Here is a 26336-nt window from a genome sequence, read left to right on the forward strand (position 1 = left end):
AACAGCGACTTGGTTTTCTGGGGGTAAAACAACGACTGCGTGATATGGGACTCAAATATGCCATGCTGTTCCCGGCCAGGCTGAGGATCGAACATGCTGAGCGAACTTATTTTTTTGATCTACCCGAGGTGGCGGCCAACTGCCTGGACACTCTACCTAATCAACATCCATCGGAGGAACGACCTGGCGGAGCAGAAGGCGGACAGGCGGACCAAGAATAATCGCTGACGGCTTGGTTCCTGGGAATTTTTTTTCGTGGAGCTTGAACTGTGGTTCGATAATCCTGATATGTGATTTAATGTACATGGGGGGGTTTGCGGGGCTAGTGGTGGGTCTCTTTTACCTCCTCTGCGGGTCTTTTTGTGGTTTAGTTAAATGTGGGGGCGACAGGCACACTGCAAGTTTGGGTGGCTTTTTAGTCTAACGCAGGGGTGCAGGGTGGGGGGCTTTGTAACGGGATGTTGGGAGGGAGGTTGGGTGGTTTTGTCGGGGTGTGTGTATGTTTTCTCGCAAGGTACTGTATCCTTAAATCGTTTCATTAGGGTGTTGAACTCATGTTGGGGTTGGAATTTCTTTCTTCTTCGGGATGGGGGTAGGGGGCTGAAACTATTGAGTTGGAATGTGAATGGGCTGGGGGATAGGATAAAACGTGGGGTGGTGCTGCAATTGTTGAAACGTCTCTCCCCTGATGTGGTCCTTCTTCAAGAGACACACTTGCTTGGTAATACTTGTCATGCTATGAATAGGAGGGGTTATCGTTTGGTGGTGCATGCTGGGTTTTCCTCCGGTTCTAGAGGGGTTGGAATCCTCATTAGAACTTCCCTCCCACTGGAGATTGACTCCGTTGTTCTTGATGATAGAGGGCGCTATGTCGCTCTTACGGGAAGATGGGAGGGCCGCACCCTTTCTCTGGTTTCGGTTTATGTCCCCCCTGGCCTGCAATCAACTACTTTTGCAGACCTAGGACGGATCATCCTGGCTCTCCCTGAGGGATCACTGGTTCTGGGTGGTGACTTTAACGCAGTGGTTTCCGGGATGGTCGATCGACACCCGCCCAGAAATCTAAAGGGATCACAGAACTGGCTCTCTGGGTTCCTTGACACCTTGACTCTTGTAGATTGTTGGAGGTTGTTGCATCCTACTCAACGGCAGTATATGTTTCATTCGGGCGCCCACGGTAGCCTCTCCAGGATCGACTATATTTTGGTACCGGCGGCTCTGGCTCCTTCTGTCTGTGAGATTAAGCATTTGGCTCGGGGAATTTCAGATCATTCTCCTATATGGCTGCGGATGGATTTAGACTCCGGGTCCGAGGGGCGGATTGCCCCGATTAATCCTTCGTATTTCCAGAACCCTATAACTCGTGCTGCCTTGGTTAAGTCTCTTGAACTGTATTTTCTGGAAAATGAGGGTTCTGTTTCATCTGCGGTATCGCTTTGGGAGGCTTTTAAGACCGTCCTCAGGGTTCAGGCCCTGTCGTTGATAGCGGGCGCTAAGAAACGGAGAGATGAGGAGGTGATTAGGCTTGAAATAGAGATAGCTGATATGGAGCTTGACCTGGAGCGGGGGGTCACCCGTGCTAAGACCCATGTATTGCGACTTAAACAACTAGAGTATAAGACATTGGTTACCGACGCTGCTAAGGCTATGAGTAGGGAGCAGCAGGGACGTCTATATGACGTGGGCGATAAAGCTGGTAAATTGATTGCGTGGCTGGATAAGAAAGATCGAGCTAATTGGGTAGTGCCCGTGATCGAGACGGATGCTGGTGGTCGGATCTCTGATCCTAAGGAGATAGTTCAGTGTTTTGCAGATCACTTTAAGTCGGTGTACTCCCCGGTATCTGCCAGACCGGAGGAGGATTCGAATCTCTTATTGCGAGATATCTCTTTACCGCGTCTTTCTGACATTGATAGAGACCAAATAAATGCCGGTATAACACCTGATGAAGTGGCACTTGCGATTCGCGCCTTGCGTTCGGGAAAGGCAATGGGTCCCAATGGCTTGCCTTTTGAACTTTACAAGTTACGTCCTGACAAGATGGCCCTCTATCTTCGTGATATGTTTTTGGAGTCTGGGGAATGCGGCTCTCTCCCCCGTGATCAACGTCTGGCAACCATTATAGTCATCCATAAGGAAGGGAAGCCGAGAGACAAGTGTGCGTCGTATCGGCCTATATCCCTTTTAAATGCGGAACCCAAAATTCTCGCGAAAGTATTGGCTAACCGATTGATTACGGTAATCAGCGACTTGATCCATCCGGATCAGTCCGGTTTTATCCCGCATAGGAACACTGCTCTGAATCTCAGGCGACTGCACAGTGTTCTCGCGAGAGCTGGACGCTGAGTGAGCCGGCCATCTTGGCGTCTTTGGATGCCACGATGGCCTTCGACACGGTGGATGGCCGTATTTATGGGCCGCGTTGGCTAAGTTCGGGTTTGGACCCGGATTTATCGGCTGGGTGCAACTGCTCTACGAGGAACCCCTTGCGCAAATTGTTGTGAATGACCGTGTTTCGGCTCCGTTTGGTCTTGGGAGGAGAACTCGTCAGGGCTGTCCTTTGTCACCGCTCTTATTCGCTCTAGCTCTTGAACCCCTCGCCGCGTGGATCCGGTGGGAGCCATCGATGAAAGGCATTCAGTGGGCCCCGGAGTTTGAAGATCGCATCTCGCTTTATGCAGATGATATCTTGTTGTACTTGACTTCGCCCCGGAAGTCCCTGCGATGTTTTGAACTCATTCGGCAGGAACTCAGGTCTAATCATCAATTGGACAAAATCCTATCTCTATGTCCTGTCGGGCGATGTCCCTCTTCTCCCAAATAATTGTCTCATCCATATAACACACACGGGTTTACATACCTCGGTATTTACATTTCATTGGACCCCACGACTCGGTATGAGCATAACCTCCTCCCTCCCCTGTCTAGATTGAAACAAGATGTCACAGGTTGGCGTAAGCTTCCGCTTTCACCATTGGGTCGTGCGGGTCTTTTTAAAATGATGTCTCTGCCTCGTTTTCTTTACGCACTCCAAAACACGCTGGATGTCGTCCCAGCCAGCTATTTATGTGCGGTCGAGGATCTTCAGAGGAAGTTGATTTGGGATGGTAGGCCTTGTATTGCACTTGCGAAACTGACGCTCCCATGGTATGACGGGGGGATCGCTCTCCCTGACATAAAACGTTATTATTGGGCATCACAATTGGGAGCTATTATTACCTGGGGGTAACTATTACAGGGCACTATATTGTAGATCGGTGGTCAGGGACTTGCCGGGACCTACCAGGACGGCAGTTCGTTTGTGGCGAGACGCTACTAACTCGATGGGGTGGAAAGACCACTTGACTCGAGCGACTCCGCTTTTTGGCTCAGATAAACTGGGTAAATTGTGAAACACGAAGGGATTTGATAAGTGGGACCTCATCGGTATCAGTAAGGTGGGAGACCTCTGGGTGAAAGGCCAGATTAAATCGTTTGATCTGCTTAAGAAGGAGTATGAGTCGGTTTTTCCTGTCGGGGAGGTGATCCCGGAGTCCTCCCCGCTTGAGGATAGATTGTTGGACGGTCATGTACCCGACAGCACTATTTCCTTAGTTTATAAAACACTAATAAATGGTAAATCAGATCTCCTGTTGCATCTTCGTGATTTGTGGACCCGTGACGGCCTTGAACTGGATGACGAGGACTGGCAATCTGCGATCTCCTCTCCCAAGGAGGTTGCGATACCGGCTCGACTCACACTGGTTCAACTTAAGATCCTTCATAGGGTATATGTCACGGGCCCTCGATTAGTGCGCATGGGCCTTTCTGAAGAGGGTTTGTGCAGGCGGGGCTGTGGGCAGGTTGGGACATTTCTCCACATTATCTGGGAGTGTTGTGAGATTGCCGCTTACTGGAGTGGGGTGCACGATGTGATGAAGGATGTTACGGGGGTCGCCCTTTTACCAGAGGCTAGGCGATGTCTGTTGAATATCTGGGAAGCCACGGATTGTAACATAGCCCAGACACAGTGGGCAACCTTGGGGGCCAGGATCGCCAAGCGCGACATTGCTCAATTGTGGGGATCCAACAGGCCACCCACCGTTGCATTATGGAAAGAAAATATGGATTGGTGCATGTTCCGAGAATAAACAGTGTATTTGGCCCGGGGCCGCCCCCGGAAGTGGTGCAGAATATGGGGGCCTTGGAATGCTTACTGTGGAGATATTTGTGCACCGCCTATTGCAAATAACTCTGATATTCCATCTTCCCCCTGAAGCACATTCTGACGGTTTCTTACATGTGTATTATTTTCTTTTTGTCTCCCCCTCCTTCCCCCCCTTTTTTTATATAAACGTATTGATTTACTGTAACGACTTTTCCTCCTCCGTTTGAGTTGACACGCTGTGTAAGATATTTTTTACCTTGCTGTTGTTATATTTTCAATAAAAAGAAATATAAAAAAAAAAAAAAACAGAGCAAGAAATACAGAAATATATGTACATAGTCCTGGGTATCTTAGTCCTTTCAACAGTGTACCATTGTAAATGCACAATGATCCCTACATCTGTACATGAGGTCGAATTAACGCCCAGATTTCATCCCGATCATTTAGGCCCTCTATCGCTGTGTGGTACCTTTCAATCATCCTAGCTTCAAGGCGGTTTAAGTTCATTTGAAGCACTGTTTTATGCACAGATTTCACCACTAGCAATACTGATCAACTTGGGTCATTCTCACTGTGCCCATGTTGCTCATAATGCTGGACCAATGGGGCTTCCTGTATTTTACAGCGTATGCGAGATTTATGTTGCATTATTCTCACCGAAGTAGGATGGACTGATAATATAAATGACAATCTCCAGATTCGACCTTAATACGCTCAAAGTCTTATCAGTCCACCCTACTTCGGTGGGACTGTTGAAGCACTCTGAGCTGGTCATCATACTGCTATTTTCACTTATATTTGAGAGAAGCATCTATTGCCATCATATTAATTCCTGGTGAATGCGAATATCTGCCATCCTATTTGAACTGTGTCTATCACCCTGATGAACATATTGACCAGGAGTGCCCAGTACTGTATGAATGCCCTGAAGAAGTCCATCTGTCGGGACGAAACACGACGGCTGCTCTTTTCAAATTAAACACAACTTGAATAAAAGAAGATATTTGAAGATAAATGCTATGGACACAGACCTGATATTTTGTTAAGTGTAAGTTTTCTGCTGTGGTTAGTGGTGCACCTTTGCGATTGTTTTCAAATTGTTAAAATCCTGTATTGGATTGCACCGTGGCAGTGGGTGTATTAACAGTGTGGACACACATCTGGTGGGTGATTTCCACTACATGTATATTAATTAAGGATAGCGGGTCAGATTGTTGCAGGGTCCACTGTCGACATTTGCTTCATTTACAAAGCCATGATGTTACTGAAGTTTCAGATTGTGATCATTTTGAGGACGCTGACCGCAGTGAAGACAACATGAGAGTAATAGCTGCTGTCAAACACAAGGGGAAGTTCTATAAAAAAAACATTCACACCAAACGTTCAAACTTTAAGTCTTGCAATAGGTGTGGGAGTGTTGCTCATTCCTCTGATTCCAAATATTGTTTTGCAGCAAAACAAGCCTGTATGAAATGTGGCTGTGTTGGTCACTATGTAAGGGTCTGCAAGATTAAACCTCGTTCTAGAGTAGCCAGTGTACAAGAAGTTGAAGAAGTGGATTCTACACAGGTCGACAAAATCTTAGTTGTTGGTGATGAGAAAGTGCAGAATGAGGATGACAGAAGAAAAAATAGGCTTAAAGCCTTGTTTGTGGTGGATAGGTGTGAAATATGTTTGATGGTAGACACCGGATCTAAATACCCTATAATTGAGAAGAGTTTATTTGAAGAAGTGTGGTGTAACAAATAATTTTGCCCGAGGATATTTCCCCTGGTAGATACCATGGTGAATCCATCGATTTGGTGGGGTATTTCTAAGCTACTATCATGTTTTCTGGCAGGGAAATACCTGGTAAAGTCTATGTGGCAGAGCAAGGTTACCTCATCCTAGGTTGAGTGCACAATACGATACGCGGATCATAGTGAATCCCCGAGCGTCTAAACAGGTTATGAACATTGAGGATGAAGGGGTTGAGAATATTTTGAGGAGGCAGAGGTCCTTTTTAGGAAAGAGCTAGGAAAACTAAAGGGTTATGTGCATTGCATCGTTTTAAAGTAAGATGCCATATCGTACAACACAACGTCAGGAGGGTGCCAATTGTGGTGAGAAAGGACGTCAAAAAACGTATCAAAAAGATGCTAGAGGCTCGGGTGATAGAACCCGTGGAGGCCTCTCCTTGCGTGTCTCCCGTGGTGATCACGAAGAAAGCTGATGGAAAATTGATATTTTGTGTGGAGTTGAGATTGTTGAATCAATGTGTGGTGGCTGACACGTTTCCCCTACTGAATATTAGTGAATTGGTGGCCACTCTGAAAGATGCTAAGTTATTTTCTAAGCTCGACCTAAAGAGCGCCTACCACCAGATTATACTGCACAACGACTCTAAGCATCTCACGTCGTTCATCACCTCTGAAGGGACATTTCAATTCACATGAGTACCATTTGGACTATCATCAGCCGCTAGTGTTTTCCAGCTCATGGTCACTGAGATTTTTAAAGGAATCAATAATACAATTTATTTCCAAGATGATAACTTAAATTTTGGGCAAATCTGTGGAGAAACATAATGTTATCTTGAAACTTGTTTTGGAAAAATTGGGTGAAGTGAGTGTGACTCAAAGAGAAATGTAAATTTATGCTAGAACAAATCGATTATCTTGGGTACACCATAAGCGCAGCTTGAGTTAAACCAAAGAAAAGTCTGTGCAGTGCAACTGACCTAGCACCCTCCTCTCTTAGACAAAGATCAATTAAGGTAATTTATGGGCTTAATTGAATATTATGCCAAGTTAGTAAAAAAAAAGAATTCTGATAAAACTGTTTGCCTTGAGGGGTTTGCTAAAAAATAGGAGTGAGTTTTTTGTGGGGCATACAACACCAGAAATGCTTTGATAACATAAAAAAAGAAATATGCGAGGCCAATGTTTTAAGTCCATTTGATGTAAATCGTAAGTCAATAATCACAGTGGATGCTAGCGCTACAGGGTTAAGTGCTATGTTGTCTCAGCGAAATGCAGGGTCTGGACCCGGTTTGACTGAAGAACCCAAGTGTCGGCCCAAACGTGTACGAAAATGCCCAGCTCGCTTGTGCGAACATGTTTAACATGGCAGTAATATGTGACTTTGTTTTGGTATTTTCTTACAGTTTTCTATTCATGATTTATTTTCTCCTTCTTTGTTTCTTTTTATCTTTCGTTTCCATGCTTTGTTTTGTTGCTGTTTCTTTTGTTGTGTAGGCAAGGGAGGTGATGTGGTATCTTAGGTTACAGAACCTTTGGCATGAGAGGGTCTGTAACCAAGGGAGCAGGATCATTGTAAAGAAGGGCTGTGTGGGCTTCTCACTGCCGGGGCTGCGGATGAGGTTTCTGTGTACACCTTTTTCCTAAATAAAGGACTTCAACCTATTATCATTCTCTTGTGTTGGACATAACAGATCTCTTAGCAGTTTAGGAAAGCCCTTTTGGACTGACACCAGGAGATTGCTCTTAACAACAGTCAAACAGCGAAGTCATAGTTCAGGGCTGCTGTTAGAGAGACTGTTCTACTCAGGGTATGGTGGATTGAGACCAAGTACAATAACGCTGAGACAGGTAAGATTCCAAAGAAACTAGGTGCACCTTACCTGATCAGAATGGAGACCAAACCGAAGGTTCCACTGTACGGATATGGACTGCAACAGAGAATGAACCCAATTTGGAATGGAACAACAGCAGTGTAGAAAGACTAAGCAGAATACGGGACTGAAAAAACAGATAGGAGACACAGAAAAACACAAGAAAAGGAAGTCTGAACAGGGCTTCAGAAATCAAGAACAAGAACACTGGGATCAAAAGCAGGCAGTACCCAACAGACACTGGGACAAGTAATGATGAGAAACTGGAATTAGGATTCAGAACAAGGAATTCAAGAATGTGCCCAACAGGCAATGGAACTAGTAATATCCTGTTAGTAAAGTAACATAGGAATTCAAAAACAGCGTCAGAATAGTAAATTAGAACACAGACGCAAAATGAACCGCTATCAGCTCTGCGAATGTGTGGTCAAATCCCAACAGCGGAAATACAGAATTCAGGATTAGATGTTAGAAAGGATAGGCAGAAAGAAAGTGAAACTGTGAAGCAACGAAAACATGTAAGCACAATGCGGGTCAGGGCATCCACAGGAATGCAGGACACTGCAAAAAGCAGTGGCTGGAAACTGAACTCCTCTTAGCACTCCAGAGGTCCAGCAGTGCAGGCAAATGGAGAAGAAAGCAGGAGCTCCCAGTATTAGCAGTTGAAGCATGAATTCTGAATGCAGAAACCAGTCTGAAATCACTCCCCCTGGCTCACAGCCACTCAGGGCGATTGGAACTCAGAAAAGGTGGGAGGGAATTGCAGCACAGTGCCAGTGAGAACAGTTTAAGTCCTACCTCCAGCTCACTGCTTGAAGGAGTGCACTGAAATTACAGAAAGCAACCAGTGGGGTGAACAACATTCCAGAGTGGGACAAAGATTGAATTTTGCATCAGAATATGACAGGAATTCAGGCAATGCACATGGCATGCTGGGAATTCCACCTTTTGGCCCTCCTCTCTGGGGACTCCACCTAGCCCAGTCAGCACGGTGAAGAGTCTGGGGGTGATCATCTCCGAGGACCTCTCCATGAGGCCTCAAATCAACGCAGTTACCTCATCCTGCTTTTTCCACCTTAGGCGGATCCGCAAGATCAGTAGGTTCCTCACTAGAGATGCTCTGATTTTAGTCATCCTAGCATTGATCACTTCCAGACTCGACTATGCTAACACGTTGTATGCCGGAATTCCATCAATCCACCTCCACCGGCTGCAACTTGTCCAGAATCAGGCAGCCCGCCTGATCTTTCGCCAGCCAAAATACCAGCATGTCACTCCTCTTCTGCGTAGCCTCCATTGGCTCCCCATCACCAAACGCTGCATCTTTAAACTTGGCTGTGTCATCTTCAAAGCCCTATCTGATTCAGCCCCAGCATTCATTTCTTCCTGCCTGACACGGTACGTCCCTCATAGAGACCTCCGCTCTGCTTCTCACAACCTCCTGGTTATCCCCAAAACCAGGCGGAAAAAGCACGGTGGCCTCAGCTTCTCTGCCATGGCACCCTCCACCTGGAATTCCCTTCCCACTGCACTCCGCCTCTGCCCCAATTAAGATCACTTCCGTAAACTGCTGAAGACCTTCTTGTTTCAGTCAACACCCGAGTAACTCCTCCACCCTAGCTGCCGTTATGTCAAGAGCGCCATGAAACCGTTGGTGAACGTGCGCGGTACAAATATTTTTAACGTAACGTAACGGAATGCTAACACAGAGCTCAAAATACACTAAGATTCACTAAAAAGCTCCTCTCCAGCTCTGACTACCAGGTAAGGCATAAATGTACCATAATGCAATAGGAGCTGATAAGTAAACCCTGGAATGTAATCTGGAGTGGATCTGATTTCCAAGAGGATTTGTAAAGTCTGTGAATGAACACTGAAATGAAGCACACGTTCCAAACTATTATTCATGATGAAGGCAGGGTCACATTAGGTATTCAAGCAGTGACAACCTACGGCAGGATAGAGGGATCCTGACAAATACTCTCAGGGGTAGTTGGTGAGTCATACGTCCAGCCCGCTCATAGAGATTTGGAGAGCAAGAATCAGAGACAGGACTAGCTAGATTACCACAACAACAGGAATAAACAAACCACACCAGACAAATAGAAGACCAAATGTCCCTGAACAAGCCATCACAAATTAGTTAAGGGCAAAATCAGAGACACAGGATGAAGGTTGGAAATGAATGAATGACTAAACAATTGCAGAGGCAAATGGTCTGCGTGTCAGGGCTAGAAGAAATAGAATTTTACAGTACCTACGGGACTCACCCGCGCAGATCATTGCGATCCAGGAAACGCACTTGAATAAACAAGAGATCACAGACATACTTAAAAAGCTCAAATGGGTTGATATATTTGTAACTACAGATCACAACACTAGCATTCGTGGTATAGCCATCATTTTTAAAAAAGCTGCAAGGGCCCAGATTACGAGTTGGGAAACAGATTCAAGCAGCAGGTGGCTGATAGTCAATGCTCAATTACATTCGAAGGATGTAACCATCGTCAGCTATTACGGACCTAACCAGGACGACCCTTCTTATTTAAACATCCTGCAGAACCACTTGATTACTTGTTCTGATCCCATAATATGGGTGGGAGATTTCAATCTTGTCCTAGATCCAAAGTTAGATAAATCTCCCACTTCTAGAGCGGTCGTTCATAGTAATATGAGGGATACATTGCTCAGATGTATGTCGAACCTTGGCCTAATAGATCTATGGAGACAAAGGTCCGGCAAGGTTTTGGGAGTCTCTTACCACAACAATAAATACAGACATAAATCACGAATTGATTATGCTCTATTTAGTCAATCTATCAAAGACCTGGTTAAAAGTATAACATACCTCCCTCTACACTTGTCAGACCACTCTGCTATCTTTTTCTCTGTAAAATTAGATCAGAAATCTACCCACCATTCTTGGTCTTTCGACCGTACAATTCTACTGGAGGAGGAGGAGAAAGATTATCTGACGCAGGAAACAGTCTCCTTCCTAGACCAAAATTTAGGTTCTACCTCCGTGGTTATAGTATGGGAGGCTTGGAAGGCCTTCATTAGGGGGTGCATTACAGGGAGGGCCTCATACAGGAGAAAGAAATATGAAGAAGGAATAAGACATATTGAGCAAGAATTAATTCTTTTAGAATCACTAGAACAGCTCCCCTCAGATAATCAAGAGGAGAAAGCCGAATTAAAAGCCAAGCTAGACACACTATTGCAGGAGAGAATTAATAAAAGATGGCAGGCAAGTAAACTTGCCCACTTCGAATATGGGGAATCTGCAGGAAAACTGTTGGCCTGGAAAATTAAAGCGGACCAATCAAGAAATTGCATTAAAGACGTGAGGGTCACCGGGGAAGCTAATAGAAGGTCAACAACCACGGCCATAGGAGAAGCTTTTAGGGAGTTCTTCCAGAACATATACACAGAGGAATTGAATGTCAATGAAGATGAAAGGAACGAATGGTTGAATAATATAATCCTCCCGGAACTGGAAAGTTCCCAAACAGAGAATATAGATAAGGAGATCACTGAATTAGAAGTCTATAACACCATTAAGCAATTATCACAGGGCAAAGCCGCGGGACCAGATGGCCTCCCTGGGGAATTATATAGGGTACTCAATTCCACGCTTACCCCTGTCCTTACGAATCTTTTTAATGACATAATGATCAGAGGGCAGACACCACCAAGCTCCTGGGGGGAAGCCAATATAGCTCTAATATTAAAAACCGGCAAGGACCCAGCCGAATGTGGATCATACCGCCCAATCTTGCTTCTCAATAATGACTACAAGATTTTTACTTCAATTTTGGCTGCGAGATTGGGAAGCGAGATTGGTTCGATCATTCACCCTGATCAAAAGGGGTTTATCAGAGGTCGGCAACTGGCTGATCTAACCTATGATTTGGTGGGAGCCTCGGATATTGCCTCAACTTTCGGCCTACCCCTGGCCATCATGACCCTCGACGCCACTAAAGCGTTCGATAGGGTAAATTGGGCATACTTAAATTCAATAATGACTAAATTTCACTTGGGACCCAAATTTTGTAGGACTATAGGCTTACTATATAACAACCCCAGAGCATCTCTACTAATAAACGGTACACGAACAGTTCCTTTTAAAATCAGCCGAGGAACAAGACAGGGTTGCCCCCTGTCCCCCCTTCTCTTTAATTTATATGTAGAACCGTTTGCACAACCCATTAGGGAGGATACCAACATCCCACATTTTAATTTTTCGGGCTGGGAAAAGAAGATTGGCCTCTATGCCGATGACATTCTCATATACACAACTGATCCTACATTGGCATTTCCCATCATTATAAAGAAAGCGGAAAATTTTGGGAAATTCTCTGGTTACGAAATCAACGCAGGAAAAACCGAAATTATGGTCTGGAATATTCACAATCTTCAACTTCCGACAAAATCCTCAATGAGGTACCTTGGCATCACAATAACTAAAGATCTAGATCACTTGGCTCAAAACAACTTAGCCCGTATTTCCCGAGAATCCCAAATTCTTATGAAAGCCTGGTCTTTTCTCCAGCTTAACATCTATGGGAGAACTAGCCTGATAAAAATGAGTATTCTCCCGAAATTCACTTTTATTTTTAATTCCATTCCACTAATTTTTGACACCAAGCAGCTTGCAAAATGCCAGCAAAACATTAACTCATTCATTTGGGGATATAAATCCAGCAGATTAGCTTGGAAAAAGCTGAGAAGGAGAAGAGAAAAAGGGGGGCTTGCTTTGCCAGACCTGGAATATTATGCCTGGGCATTTCATCTGACCCACTCTAGGATGTTACTTAAGCTCCCCTGGGAAAATGCAAATGGGCTTATGTACAAGGCAATGTTACTGGGTTCGGACCTTCCAGTGAATGGTTTTCTCTTCAAGTTCGGCCACCAGAAGTTTTTCAAAAAAATTAGATTAAAGACACTATTGAGTAGCTTAAAAGAATGGTCCCAAATAAAATCTAAGATCGGGATAGGACATCTATCCGAACATGCCCCAATTTGGGACCTACCTGGACTAGCACCACAGGAAGCCAACACAGTTAAAAGAATCCTGCTGGACGCAGGGATCACAAAGTGGGGGGATCTGCTGACGGAAGGAACAATCTTGGGTTGGGATATCTTCAAGCTTAAAGTAACATCACCACTCTCCTGGATAGTATATCTACAAATAGGAAGTTGGATTCGGACTCAAATTAAGAAGAAAGGAATGATGGGACAGGAGAGTCCTCTAGAGAATATCCTAGTGGAAAGACCGGCGGGGAAAAAAGAAGTTGCACTCTTCTATTGGCATATTATAGAGGATGGAGAGCGAGACTTTAACCTCCCGGAAAAACTTTGGGGTGCGGAGGGAGAACCAGATAGGGGAGATATTTGGGAGGAATCTTTTATCCTCCTCTATAAAATCGTCAAGCCAGCATGGCTGAGGCGCAATCATTTCTTCACACTTCATAGAGCATATTACTCTCCTAAACGGCTGTCGAAATTCCAAACAGGGAAGTGCTGTAGTAAATGTTCCTTACCAGCAGCGTCAGACCTGCATATGTTTTGTGAGTGTCCGAGTATTGCCACCTTTTGGCATGAAGTTAGAACAACACTCAAATCTATTCTTAGTGTCACTATCCCGTGGTCATGGTCTTTGGTCATCTTCGGATTAAATTATAACATCAAGGGATCAGAGAGAGATTTTCTGTTTTATGCCATCTTACTGGCTAGAAGAGAGATTTGTAAAAACTGGATTAACATAAATCTCCCAACACATGCAGAGTGGCTGTCTTCATTATACGCAACTTCAAAGCTGGACTTATTGAGAACATGCAGCCCTCGATCTCTTACATTTTGGCACCTTTTGATCGATTGGAGGAGGGATAGTTAGCCTACCCGGGGTTTTTTTTTTTTTTTTTCCCCCGGGTCCGATGATTAGGCCTAAAATCTCTCTGTCCAAAAGGGTGGTATCGTACAGCAACTGGACAACTGGCCGAACTGGTCTGAAGGGAGTACGTCTATTCAAGCTCTGCTGGAAGCATAGGGGCCGGCTCTCTGGGCACCTGGAGCTCAGCATTGGGCTCCTTGGTGCTATGGGGGGGACGGTCCTCGTGTCTGAGAGGTTAAGAGCATAGTTGGATCGACTTTATGGCTAATGAGGACAAAAAAAAAAAAAAAAAAAAACAATTGCAGAGGCGCAAAGGGTTTCTTAGGAGCCTATTGTTGACGCTGATGAATGCTAATGTTGCTGAACGCTGGTGTTGCTGAAAACTGTGGCTGCCTAGTCTGTGTAGAAAATGGATTCATAGAAGATTTTGGAAACAAAATTGTGTGTGTCGCTAGGTATAACAGAAGCAACATTCCTGACAAGCAGGTAAACTATTCCAGATTAAGTAATTTGCCCAAAATCATAGGATGTCGAGACTTGAACCCGGTTCCCCAGCTTCAAGCTCGACCACTCTAGCCGTTAAAACATATTCTCTCCCTAACTTTACGACAACAGTCTCTCCAAGGATTGTGCAGCCTTTTGGCGCATGACTAATAGTCCTCATATGAGAGACGATCCGCCCCTAGATTGGAGTCCGCCATTACTGATGCAGAGTGGTTGGCTCATTTTAGAAACATCTACTCAAATCTGAATAGGAAGCGGGGGAGGTTAGCACCCTATTTCACTGAGGCCTCTTCTTCAGATTCATATAGAAACATCTCTACCCTAATGTTCTCCCTCGAGGAGGTCAATAGGGCCCTTGTGAGCAGTAAAGGTGGAAAAGAGCCTGGCCCTGATGGTATCCCTGTCAACCTCTTCAAACCTAAGATCCTCCTTTGGGGTCCTCTACTAACCCAGTTGTTAGGCACATTCTGTTCTGTAGATTTCTTGAGTACATAGTCAATATCACTTATAGTCCCTTTCTTTAAAAAGGGAGACCACCCTCACCGGTCTTCTATAGCCCAACATCACTGCTTGATTTTTTTTGTGAAAGTGGCAAGGCGCATTCTTTTGGGAAGACTGAAAGAGTAGGCAGTAAGCAATGATATATTATGAGACCAGCAATTTGGCTTCCGCAGTGGTCTTGGAACAGTAAAACAGGGTCTTAATTTAAATTTGCTAGTTGGAAAATATACTCAAATGAAAATGGATCAATGTGTTTTTAGCTTTTATTGATCTATCCTACGCTTTTGACTGCGTAATACATGACTAATTTCGGTCCATTATGTCTAAGCTTGGGGTGGATCCTCCCATTATTCAGTTTTTGAGGGAGCTATACTCAGGGAGCAGAGCCAGGGTCCGCTACGGCCTTATGGGGAATGTACCAACTTTTTAGTGTCGAACAGGGAGTCAGACAGGGGTGCGTACTTGCCTCCTGTCGTGATTTTATGATTGTGGACACTAAAATCTATTTTACGTCTTCTTTTTCCTATTTGGGCATCGTATTCGACAGATGGGGGGCTTGGAACCAGGCGAATACAACCAGGAAACTTCATTTCATGAGTGCCATTAATGCGTCACAGAATTTTGCGACTACATTAAGTAACAAACCATCCAGGGAAATGCTAGTTATTAATAAGACCAAGTGCTTGTCGTCTGCCCTGTATGGGGCTCGAGCTTTGGGAGTATAGTGACTGCCAATCCCTTCAATCCGTGGAAAACTCCTTTTTTATGAATCTCTCATTGGTCCCCCAGAGCTGCCCATGGTAATCTGTCACTCTGAACCATTTATATCAGATGCTGCCAGAACACAGACACTTCTACTCTGACAGAAGAATTAGAATTCAGACGAGACTACCTTCAACCAGGAGATTATTAGGGACTGACTTAATAAGTCTCTTTCTCTAAAAATCCCATGGTTGAATTATATAAAAAAAAACACCTGTGCTCTCATTTAGGGCACTCAGAGTACTTTAACTCTCATGACACACTGTTCCAAATTAGCAGAAAAGACCTTAAACAGGTTTGCATTTCTCTGATTCAGAACCTCAGACTTACGTCTGAGCTATTAAAACCTAGTGTTCTCAATAACCAATTGATGTTGGTCACTTACGACATTCAACCCTATGTAGTTTTTTGTTCAGAATGCTAGACATAGATTTTTCCTCACAAGATTTAAGTTGAACACATTTCACTGACTGATAACCTATCTTACTGTCAATGATTGGTAAAGGCCTCTTATTAAAGCAAAAATGTGCTTGACCAGAGCACAATGCATACAGTACTATTTTGTAAATTTTACAAAGCCCTGAGGAAGAGAATTTTATTACCTTTCTTACATGACCATATATATTTGCACAATGTCGCCAAGCTTTTCTGTTTTTCCAGTCATTGTCCATCCCTTTGCTGTGTTGTATTATGCCCTCCTACATATCAGCAGTTTATAAGCAGAGGAAGTTTTTAAACACATTAGGATCTGGCTAGCTTATGAATTAACGTACTTGGGCTTTTGTTACATCTGCTTAGATTTATCTTTTATAAGACGTTTTATAAGATAAAATAGTTTGTTTTTACCTTTTTAACTTTTCTACATTTTAATGTGTTACTGCATTTATGAATGTATTATACAATTCAAATAAAGCTTGATTTGATAATACATGAACCATATTACATAGGATTTCAATTAATAATTTGTAAGTAAAAGCAAACAAAAACCCAGCAATCAAATGGCCTCAGACAGATTTTCTAAATCAGTGCGTTATATAGAAGATATATTGGAAAGAAGAAACATTGTTTATATTAACTACAATCCTGCATGAGGATGTTTATTAACATCACAAGACTAAAACGTCTGTAACTAAATAATCATATTTGCAGATTGTGAATGGTTTTTTTCACTAACAAGTCCAAGACATGGAGGCTAAGTCGGACTGGTTCACAAGTCTTCTCATGTTCTTAATGTAATTTCACATTATTAATGAAGTATATGCACCCACTGCAAATTTAAGGTCAAATAAAGGTGAAGCAATATCTGTGTATTTATAGCTACTTACATGGCCGTGAAGGTCTGTGTTCAACAGCATCAGTGCACATGTCAGCGTATGGACGCCATCTGAAAGAAAGACAAGGGCAGCACATGAAAGACCATTTCTCTAAAACAGGGGAGTTAATTACTAAATCATATACCCCAGGAAATGCTCTTCTCATCCCCTTACAGCCACATAATACTTGAGCAGATTACAAACATTGGAGAGCAATAGAAAATATAATAAATGAAGGCTTGAGGGACTACAGTGTAAAGGCTTCAGGCTAAATGCTCTCAAACTGGTAATTCTGTCAACAAATCCCAACAAGGAATAGATAGGCTACATTAAGATTGTGACCGGTGAGGTGAAAGAATTAGAAAAAAGTTAATTTCTCTTTCTCTCTGCTACCGACGCTTCAACAAATTCTTAATTTTCTCCTGCATTTATAAATTCAAACATGTTCTCCTCTTCTTCAGTTCTAGCTGGCTCCGGTATTATTTGCTCCTGCACTTGCTAATTTATCATGTTATCTTTCTCTCTTCTTCACCAACCTTTCTGCGGGTTGACTATTTTCCTACATCTGGTGGTTTCTTGCCCAGATGACTGAAAATGGTGAGACAGCATGGAAGCTTATCTTAGAAAAAAGACATACTTGGATCAAACAGGCCCTCCTAATTGTAGGTCAAAATGTCAACAACTTTTGCTGTCCAAATTAAAGGAGAGAATGGTTAACCCTCAACTCCAGAGCTACATGAGGCTAATGCAAGAGGTTCAGGAATGACATCAACAGTTGTTTCTGTAACTGACGGCCAGGGATGGGAGATGGTTGGCAGCGCTGTGTGCAGTAATATTAATTGTTAGAGGAACCTATCCACTCCAGCTCCATTAATCACTTCCTATTTTTACCCCGTTTGGAGAAATAAAAAAGGTACAAAAAAGCAGCTTAGTGAAACTATTAGCTACTTTTCTATACCCTGCAAGCAAGTAGTGTCTATTGAAACATTTGAATCGTCATTCAGTAGTACTAATCCTGGTACATCCCAGGGTTCAGCTATGTCACTACCTCTGCTTTATCATTAGCTCCAACTTTGGTCTCACTCCTCCCTAATACATATAAAGATTTTAAGTATTTGCTGATGACCCTTATTTATTTATTTATTTATTATAGTGTTTTTGTTTCCTTCTAGGTGTCAAGGCAGGTGGGTGAGACAATATGCACCAAGATTTGGGAATGATATGTTGCATGATGACTGGCAAATTGTAAATACAAAAACTGTACACAATAAAACTGTAGATCCTTATCATTTTTTGAGCTTTAAATTTTTTGAACTTTAAATTAAAATAAAATCCTACTTAGAGCAAAATGTTTATTAAATGCATGAATAATTATTAAAAGAGATGTATAGAACTAAATTAAAGTATTTGAATGTTATGTTAATACAAATGTTACATTGATTAATACATTCATAAAAGGTTGTTACATATTTAATAATTAAATAATAAATATGTTTTATTTTTAGAGATTTATCTTTTAACACTAAATTATATGTATTTATATTTCAACTATTTTAAGTAATTTATTTTAACATTATTTTCTACGGATTATTTTAAGTCCTTACCTCCGTTATTTTCTATGGGATGGTGTTGCAGTAAGGGGTTGGCCATGGACAGTCCTTGACATACTTCAGCTCTGAGCAGGAGTAATTTACTACAGCTGTGGGCCCTTTTTGGGCTGTAGTAACTTTAGAAGTGCAATAGACTTACTCTCTACTGTAAGAGGGCTCTTCTCTGCCCAACCCCCTCCCTAACTCTACGTTACTTCTCCTAAACCCTGCCCATTTAGTAGTAAGTATGCCACTTTTTCGAGCCAATCCCTCTGGTCCCTCCCCCATTTACTACTAGCTGGTAAACAAAGATGCGTTGAGGATCTAATTATCGAAAAATGAGGAGTCTAGGAGGTGGGGATTTACACTTGTAGGTTTGTGAAAAGCATTTTGCAGTATTTTTAGTACCACTATTGTATTACTACTAAAAATACTACAAAATGCAGCTTGTCACTAGGACCCATAATGTTTAGAATGCTCTGCTTGACTCATAATGCCTTCTGCAAATAAGACCCTTACTTACTGGGTGCTAAGTGTGTTAATTTGCTTCTCTGTTTTTTGAATGATCCAACATTGCTGGGATTCACACTGAAACAGATCTCAGTTGGTAGCAGAATGTTTGTGGTTCAATCAACAAGCCTATGAAATTATTTTCCAAAACACCCCAAGCATGCAAGTAAGTATTTCAAATATTGTAAAGCTCTTGGGATTTGGCTCATTTTTGAAATATTGTAAAGCTCTGGATTTGGCTCATCACTTTTGTATTTTTCCAAGTCTGCATCTATTTACGGTCATACAATTAATTGATATTCAATTTGACATCACCTAGAAGCATTTGGTTGTCTACTTGCAATACACAAAACAAACAATTATATAATGTAATCTTGGTTCATGTTCTCCCTCTGTTACATAATTTTGGAAATAGCACATAGCCATTAACAGAACAAAAAAGGGTTATTAAAAATGCTAACACTTTAATAAGCAGAAATAGTCCCTCGGGATAAACAAGTCACTGAGTGCCAAAATGTCTCAACTATGCAAGAGACGTTAATCATTACTTCATTTTAACAGACCACCCATGTTGAAGCCCTTCATATGCTCCACTGGATGGAAAGAATGGGTATTGTCATGGAGGGAGAGTCACATTTAGCACTTGCATTACCCGAAAAGTACATTTACCTTGTTCTTGCATCATGTTCTGCCTCTTTTCCAAGAACCTGTGTGACCAGTCAAACTACAATGAGAGTGATAGAAAGCAAATTCCTAAACAGGCCTCAAGCAAATATATTCTGTAGTACTTCCTGTACAATAGCTGGATCCAGTAAAAAAATGGTTTGATAGAGAAAGTCGACTATTAGAAGGCCCCCACAGGAGTATGTGTAAAGCCCTGTGTTAAGAGACCATGGAATAACATATAAGGTATCATTAATGTGGCTGAAATGGGACAGGATGCCCCACTCGATACTAAAAAACCTATGGTCCATCCACTCTATGTAGGGTCTGGTGGACAGTTATTTTTCGGCCACTTGCACAAGGTAAGGCTTTTGGATGAGTGTCTCAGGTCATATGCCTTATTTTGATGTAAAAGTGTGAATTGCTTTTTTTCTGTTCGGGATTGCCAGAGAAAGCCTGCTGGTACTGGAGAGAATGTTTTTTTTAACTTATCTCCAAATACTGGGTGAAGACTCTCAGGTAGTAAGGGTCATTATATTCTTTTTCTTTCCCAAAAATAAATTGCCAAATTGGGCAGTGGCGGTCACTCCACTGACGGCACATAAATCTACGCCAGGCAGCTAGTTATCCAGCCCTACCCCTCACCACACACATAGACACCGGCCCTACCACTCTTACCTTCACGGGCTGCGGCTGTAATGCTATTTAAACATGGCAGGGATAGTCCACCAGGGCTGAAGAGGTTATTAGCCCTGCCCCCGCCAAACGCCAGGCAGCGAGCCAAACACTAAATGAAAACCTATATCAATTAGACAGACTCTAGCCGGGAATTAAAGTAGCAGGTTGGTTAAATAACGGATGTGTGAATATGAGACATATTTCTCTATGCCATCGGTATCATACATTTAAGGAAGCGAGTATTCCGTTTAGTATTAAAGCAGGACATTTCCTGCCATATGCTAGATTACCAAAATCACTTTGCGATACGTGGAATGTTTTTTCTGGCAGACACCCAGAATCGAACAGAGTGACAGAAATAGCAGCGCTGGCCAGGGTGGCACCATCTATCCGCTACATACAAAGCTAGACTAATTGTGGTGCACATCACCTGAATGCTGAATGGGAAAAATACAGGAAGACACTAAGAGATGGACAATTAATGCATATGACTTCTCCCAATGCACCTTATGTTCTTATATCTGTTATTCAAGAGCTTTGTCTGGGAATGCCTTAGTTGCCAAACTGATAACCCGGACCTACTACACACGATATGGAAATACTCAGCAGCCCAGTGTTTCGGACCCGAGTACTAGAGGTTGTTCAAACAGTAACTGGCAAATGGACTTTACTGGGTATAAAACACAGTATTTTAGTTTTCGATTCTATCAAGAACGCAAGCACATGTAATGTCAGATGGTTGTGATTCATTGCTTGCAGGATAGACAATCTGCTTATGACATGTTGTATAAAGAATTATGGAATGCCTACTGGCTGAAGAAAAGTCTACTGTTTGTACTAATTCAAAATTAGAGAGTGACCTCACGTCCTGGAGGGAAATACTTGGTGAACTAAGAGGTTGTTCTGGAACTGAAGGTTCCACCTATTTGTACTGCATATGATATTGAACTCAAATGACCAGTGTGTAACTATTGTGAGAATATGTTGACCTAAGTATGCATGCAACAACATCTGAACTCATTATCTGACTATGCTTAACATGTATATATGTCTGACCTCTGTGTGTTTTTTTGAAATACCAAAAAATTGTTTTAAAAAAGTGAATAACAGTTTCTGCAAGAATGAGTGTGGTTCATCTTGCCGTATCCTGGTGTTTCAACCTCATTATAAGGCTGCTGATGCTGCGTTTGGTCTCCTGCAACGAGTATGAAATCTCACATAAGTCTAAACCCCATTTATTTCGCTACACTTGGAAATAATGGCAACCATCATTCTTGCAGCGGTGACCTTTTGGATATCCAGTGGCGCCAGAGTGGATCCGAAAATATTGCAACTGCTCTCTTGCACTGGTAGGAGCATTCAGACCTGCATCGATTTCAGCTAGCAGTCTGGATGTTACATTACTGGAGCCATATAGATACAACTCAGCATCCGAATATCAGATCTGCTTCCATTTTATTTTCTAAGCACCGAGGGGCATATTTCCGAGTTCTGGCGCATCTCTGCATATCAGCAGAGATACGCCAGAACAAATGCATCACGCAAAACTACCCTTGCGTCAAAGCAGATGTGACGCATTTACAATGCGGTGCGCGGTGGCGCAAGGGTGGGCAGATGCGTGACGCATCTCGTGACGTAAGGGTGGCGAATCGCTGGAGTCGCGTCGCAAGCGCGACGCAACTCAGGCAATGCTCAGGGCCGCCCAATACTTAACATGCTGCGTCAGTCCTTACGTCTGCTTGAAGCAGGCGTAAGAAATTGACGTAGTAGCGTCGCGGAAGTGCCTGCGTGAAATCTTGTAGATTTCACGCAGGCACTTTTGCAAGGCGCACAGGGGCCGTAACGCCCACCCTGCGTGGGAACGCCCCCATTGTGGTGCTGGCCTTTATAACGTGACGCATCTCCCTAGATGCGTCACGTTGTAAATGCCTCGCAGGGATGCGCCACGTTTACGCTGCTGTTGCGTCACGCAAGGCGGCGTAAACGTGGCGCAAGGGGCTTGTAAATCTGCCCCCTAGAGTTAGAAATAAGGCTGACAGCAATTCCACAATGGATATGGAGAGTTACAATCAAATTTCGACCTTATTAAAGTGACAACTTTGACCATTCCTAAGAATTGGGAGATCGGTGGAATCAGTGACAAATCTGCACTTTCCACCATAAAGCTGCTTGCCAAGCATAAGTAATGTGTTCTTCTGATGGATGTTCTCACTGGAGACTCCACAACTTTTGAAAAGATACACAAGCAATGGCACTCTCAGGTAGTGGGTCTGAGGAATTGTCACACCAGAAAGTTCTCTATCACGGACTAAGCAAAATGCCCATCTCTTCGTACTTCCAAGTGAAACCCACATTGCAGAACCACATAATTCTGCAATAGGCACCCCTGGACAATGCCATAAAAGGTGCCTTTACTGTGGTAGGATGAGCGCTGTTACCATCTGGGGGTTCCTTTTTGGCCAGGGAATAACAAAATAACAGATTTTAATACAGCGTATTAGCCACTGAGACAGGGTACTTTTCTGGACGTTTTTGCCTTTCTAGTTGTCATCAGGTCAAAAATCTTTGGTCCTGTTGACAGAGTAGATGATTGACCTATGAGAGCCCAGCCAAATCAAATCAAATCAAAAATCCTTTATTCGACTGTCAGAGAAGCAGTCATAAAAGCACATAAATACATTGTTATACAATTCATTCAAGATTTTTATAAACATTTTTTTAAAAGTAGGCAGTTCACGAGAGAGTTAAAAATGCAGCAGACCAGTATAAATAAAAATGCCTGTTCAAGACATGATTTCATGTTTAGTGCAAGTCATCTTGGAATCATCCTTCCATGCTTAATCTGAACTTCCGGGCTGTTTTTAAAAACTTACAGATAAAAAAAGTACTGTCGTCATGCAGCATCTGGAGATATAAAAGTGCAGGCTTAATCTGTACAAAATTCAACTTTTTAAGAAAGGGTTTTAAAAACATTTGTCTTGGACTCGAATAATAAGGACACAGAAATAAAAAGTGAGCCAAGTCTTGCGGAGACAGGTTGTCGCAGCCGCAAGCTGGCAACACTTGACCTCTATGTGCTCCACTCGGCACAGCTAAAATCAAGTGGTAGAGACCAAATCGGAATCTGCTCAGCAGAAAGCGGTCGTATCTAGAAATGTTCCATGATAAGTATGGTTCACAGAACACACAGGTCTTTGTTAGTGTATGATTCCTAACACTGGACTTCTTCATCTCGGTGTCTTCCCTGACAAGTTGTCGCTTTAACAAGAAAGTGTTTTTTACAAAATCAACATCATTCTTTGTGGTATGCTGTGGTGTTAGGTATAAATCCAATCTACCCAGGTCTTTGCAACAGTTTCTAATATAATTCATCCAGGGTATCTTAAGATGTCCTTCCCAGGTAAGGGCTTCAGCGAGGATGCTATGTGTCAGTGGTATAGATGCATTGCGCCAACAGTTTAACCAACAGAGCAGGGGGTTTGCAGCAATTTTGTCTCCTAGGTATGGTGTGCCCAGTTCCTCATGTACAGAGAAATTAGCGGTGCTTTTGGGTAAGCTCAGGACCTGTTTCAAAAAATTATTTTCTAGTGTTACCAGAGCTTCTACTGATGAGAAACCCCACAGCTCACTCCCATAACATGCCACCGCGACGCTTTTTACCTGATATAGTTTCATTATAGCGGACACTGGGGTATTACCTAATTTGCGTGCAAAGTCCAATATTCCAAAATTGGTTCTTAATAACTCGCCTTTCTTTTTGTTTATAGCAGGGCCCCATGAAAGTTTGTGGTCAAATAGTACTCCTAAATATGAAAATGTTTTTGTTAGCGGTATACTTTTCCCGTTGACTGAAAAGGGGTATCGTTTTTTGGGGGTTTTTCCAGCCGTCATAATAAAAGATTTGGAGTTATTAATATTCAGATCGCGTGAGGACATGAATTGGAAGAAAGAATCCAACAACTTTTGAAGTCCTAATGCGGTTCTGGATATCAAAACGGCGTCGTCCGCATATAGCAGGACCGGCACCCCTGTTTTCCCAATACGAGGGTAGTCTGTGTCAGTTTTTACCAAATAATCCTCGAGTCCATTAATGTACAAATTAAAAAGGAAAGGTGCTAAAATACAGCCCTGTCTGACGCCCCGGTTAATATTAAACTCTCTCGTAACTTTCAAGTCTTTTGTGTACCGTACATTAGCACGTGTGTCGTTATGTAGGTCGGCCAGGAAATTGATTAGGTTATTTTCGACGCCCATGTTTTGCAAGACTTCCCATAGTTTGCTCCTATCAACGCAGTCAAAGGCCGAAGAAAGGTCCATAAAGGCCATATACAATGTTCCATCTCTTGCTTGGGTGTATTTACCACTTATTAGGTATAGATTCAGACACTGTGTAGTTGTTGCATGTCCCGGTCTGAATCCATACTGTGCTGGGGTCATTATGTTATTTTGTTTGGCCCAAGCATTCAGCCGGTTTAAAAGTACCCCTCCCACTACCTTCGCAACAGAGTTTATCAGGGAGATTGGTCTATAGCAAACTGCTTTTGTTCTGTCGCCCTTTTTGTATACCGGGACGATAGTGGATGCTCCCCAGGATTTAGGGGCTCCCACTTCAACCCCGGCGTTAATGACAGATGTAAGAATTGGAGCCCATAAGGTGATGTTGGATTTAAATAGGTCTGGTGGAAGACCATCAGGGCCCGGGGCTTTGTTGCTAGAGAGACCAAGAATCCCTAGTTCAATTTCTTTAGTAGAGAAATGTAGAGGGCTGCTTTCGGGGAGATGAGGTAATTTTGTTGACTGTGGAGCTTCGCTCTTAAAGATAGATCCAAAATGGGTGATCCAGTCATTCTCTGGTATGACTGTGCCGAGACTCTCAGCGGTCGGGTCGTCAAAAAGAGGTTTATTGATTATTTTCCAGAACTTTGAGCTGTTGCCCAAAATTGAGGGGTCGAGCAAAGATTCCCATGTTTTAGTTTTTATAGATTTTTTGCATGAGGCAAGTGCATTTTTGTAATCTGCTCGAAGGGCCTTTACCAGTGCTAAATTTCTCGGTTTGCTTTTAAGAGCAGCCTTTAATTTGCGGTTGGCAGAAGAACAGGCATGATCAAACCATCGTGGGTGTTGAGCAGTTGATCCCTTGGCAGTTACAGTCAGAAATTTTTCTATCCTTCTGGACACCACTGCAAAGGCGGATAGAACGCATTCAGGTGAAGCAGAGTCTGTGGCACAGAGCTTGAGTTCAGGTTCACAGTCTTTGGCGACAATCTCATACAGTTTGTCACTATTTACCAGGTTCCATTTCAGGCGGCGGTTGTTATTAACCGGCTTAAGTACCCCTGGATCCTTGATATTATTTTGGAGTACGGAAGAGTCGCATTGTAGCTCGAGATGTAAGGGGTTGTGATCACTATAAGTGCTCACAAGGATATCGAACTTTAGAACCTGTTGGGCCACACCGGCAGAAAGAAGGATATGGTCTATGATGGACCCTGACTCAGATCCTTTGTAGGAGGGATTTTCAAAGGTAAAGGAGTCCTCTTTCAGAGATAGTGCCATGGTCATATTCGTGGAATCCATTAAAGTGTTCAATTTTGATCCACGATGGCAGTGTGTGAAGTGGGGGCCTGTTTTAAGACCACAGCCCAACGCTCCCAGGGTTGTCAGCAGAGGGTTACCGCAAATATGCGTATTGAAATCGCCGAGGAGTATTTTGTCCTGTGGTAATTTTGTCCAATTTTCAGCTAGACAGTTTACAAGGTTGTCGATGTTACAGTCACTTGGATTTGCGACAGAATTATAGAAATTAATCAGCGTTATGACTTTTTTCCCCCTTCTGAGTGTCAGGATCTGGATACTCCTGCTATCCAACTGCACATGATTAATCAGCATTTTAAGGGACAGACTGATAAATATTGCCAGGCCCCCCTTTGCCCTGCCACTAGGTGAAGGGGATGCGTGGACAAAGAAACTTTGAAATCCCTCGATGAAGGTGTTGCCATTTATCAACCAGGTTTCCTGAAAACACAGGATGGTGTACTTCTTAACAAAGGCCACCCATAATGGGTCATTGATTTTAGAGGCCAGTCCGGCAATGTTCCAAGACAGTATTTTGATAGGGTTAGAAATAATATGCTCTGATTTAGGTTCTGGGTTTATGTTGGAG

The 26336-nt window shown here is 43.0% G+C and overlaps 1 protein-coding gene across 1 annotated transcript in view; it reads right to left on the reverse strand.

The window, feature by feature from the left end:
- PSD (pleckstrin and Sec7 domain containing) overlaps nucleotides 1-26336 on the reverse strand; it is a 1068830-nt gene that overhangs the window by 393253 nt on the left and 649241 nt on the right. Inside the window, exon 9 of the mRNA XM_086922229.1 lies at nucleotides 16746-16804. Within this exon, the coding sequence (XP_086778355.1) occupies nucleotides 16746-16804 (59 nt within the window). The remainder of the gene's footprint in view (nucleotides 1-16745; nucleotides 16805-26336) is intronic.

This window comes from Lissotriton vulgaris, chromosome 5 (genome assembly GCF_964263255.1).
Source record: "Lissotriton vulgaris chromosome 5, aLisVul1.2, whole genome shotgun sequence".
NCBI classification, from domain to species: domain Eukaryota; kingdom Metazoa; phylum Chordata; class Amphibia; order Caudata; family Salamandridae; genus Lissotriton; species Lissotriton vulgaris.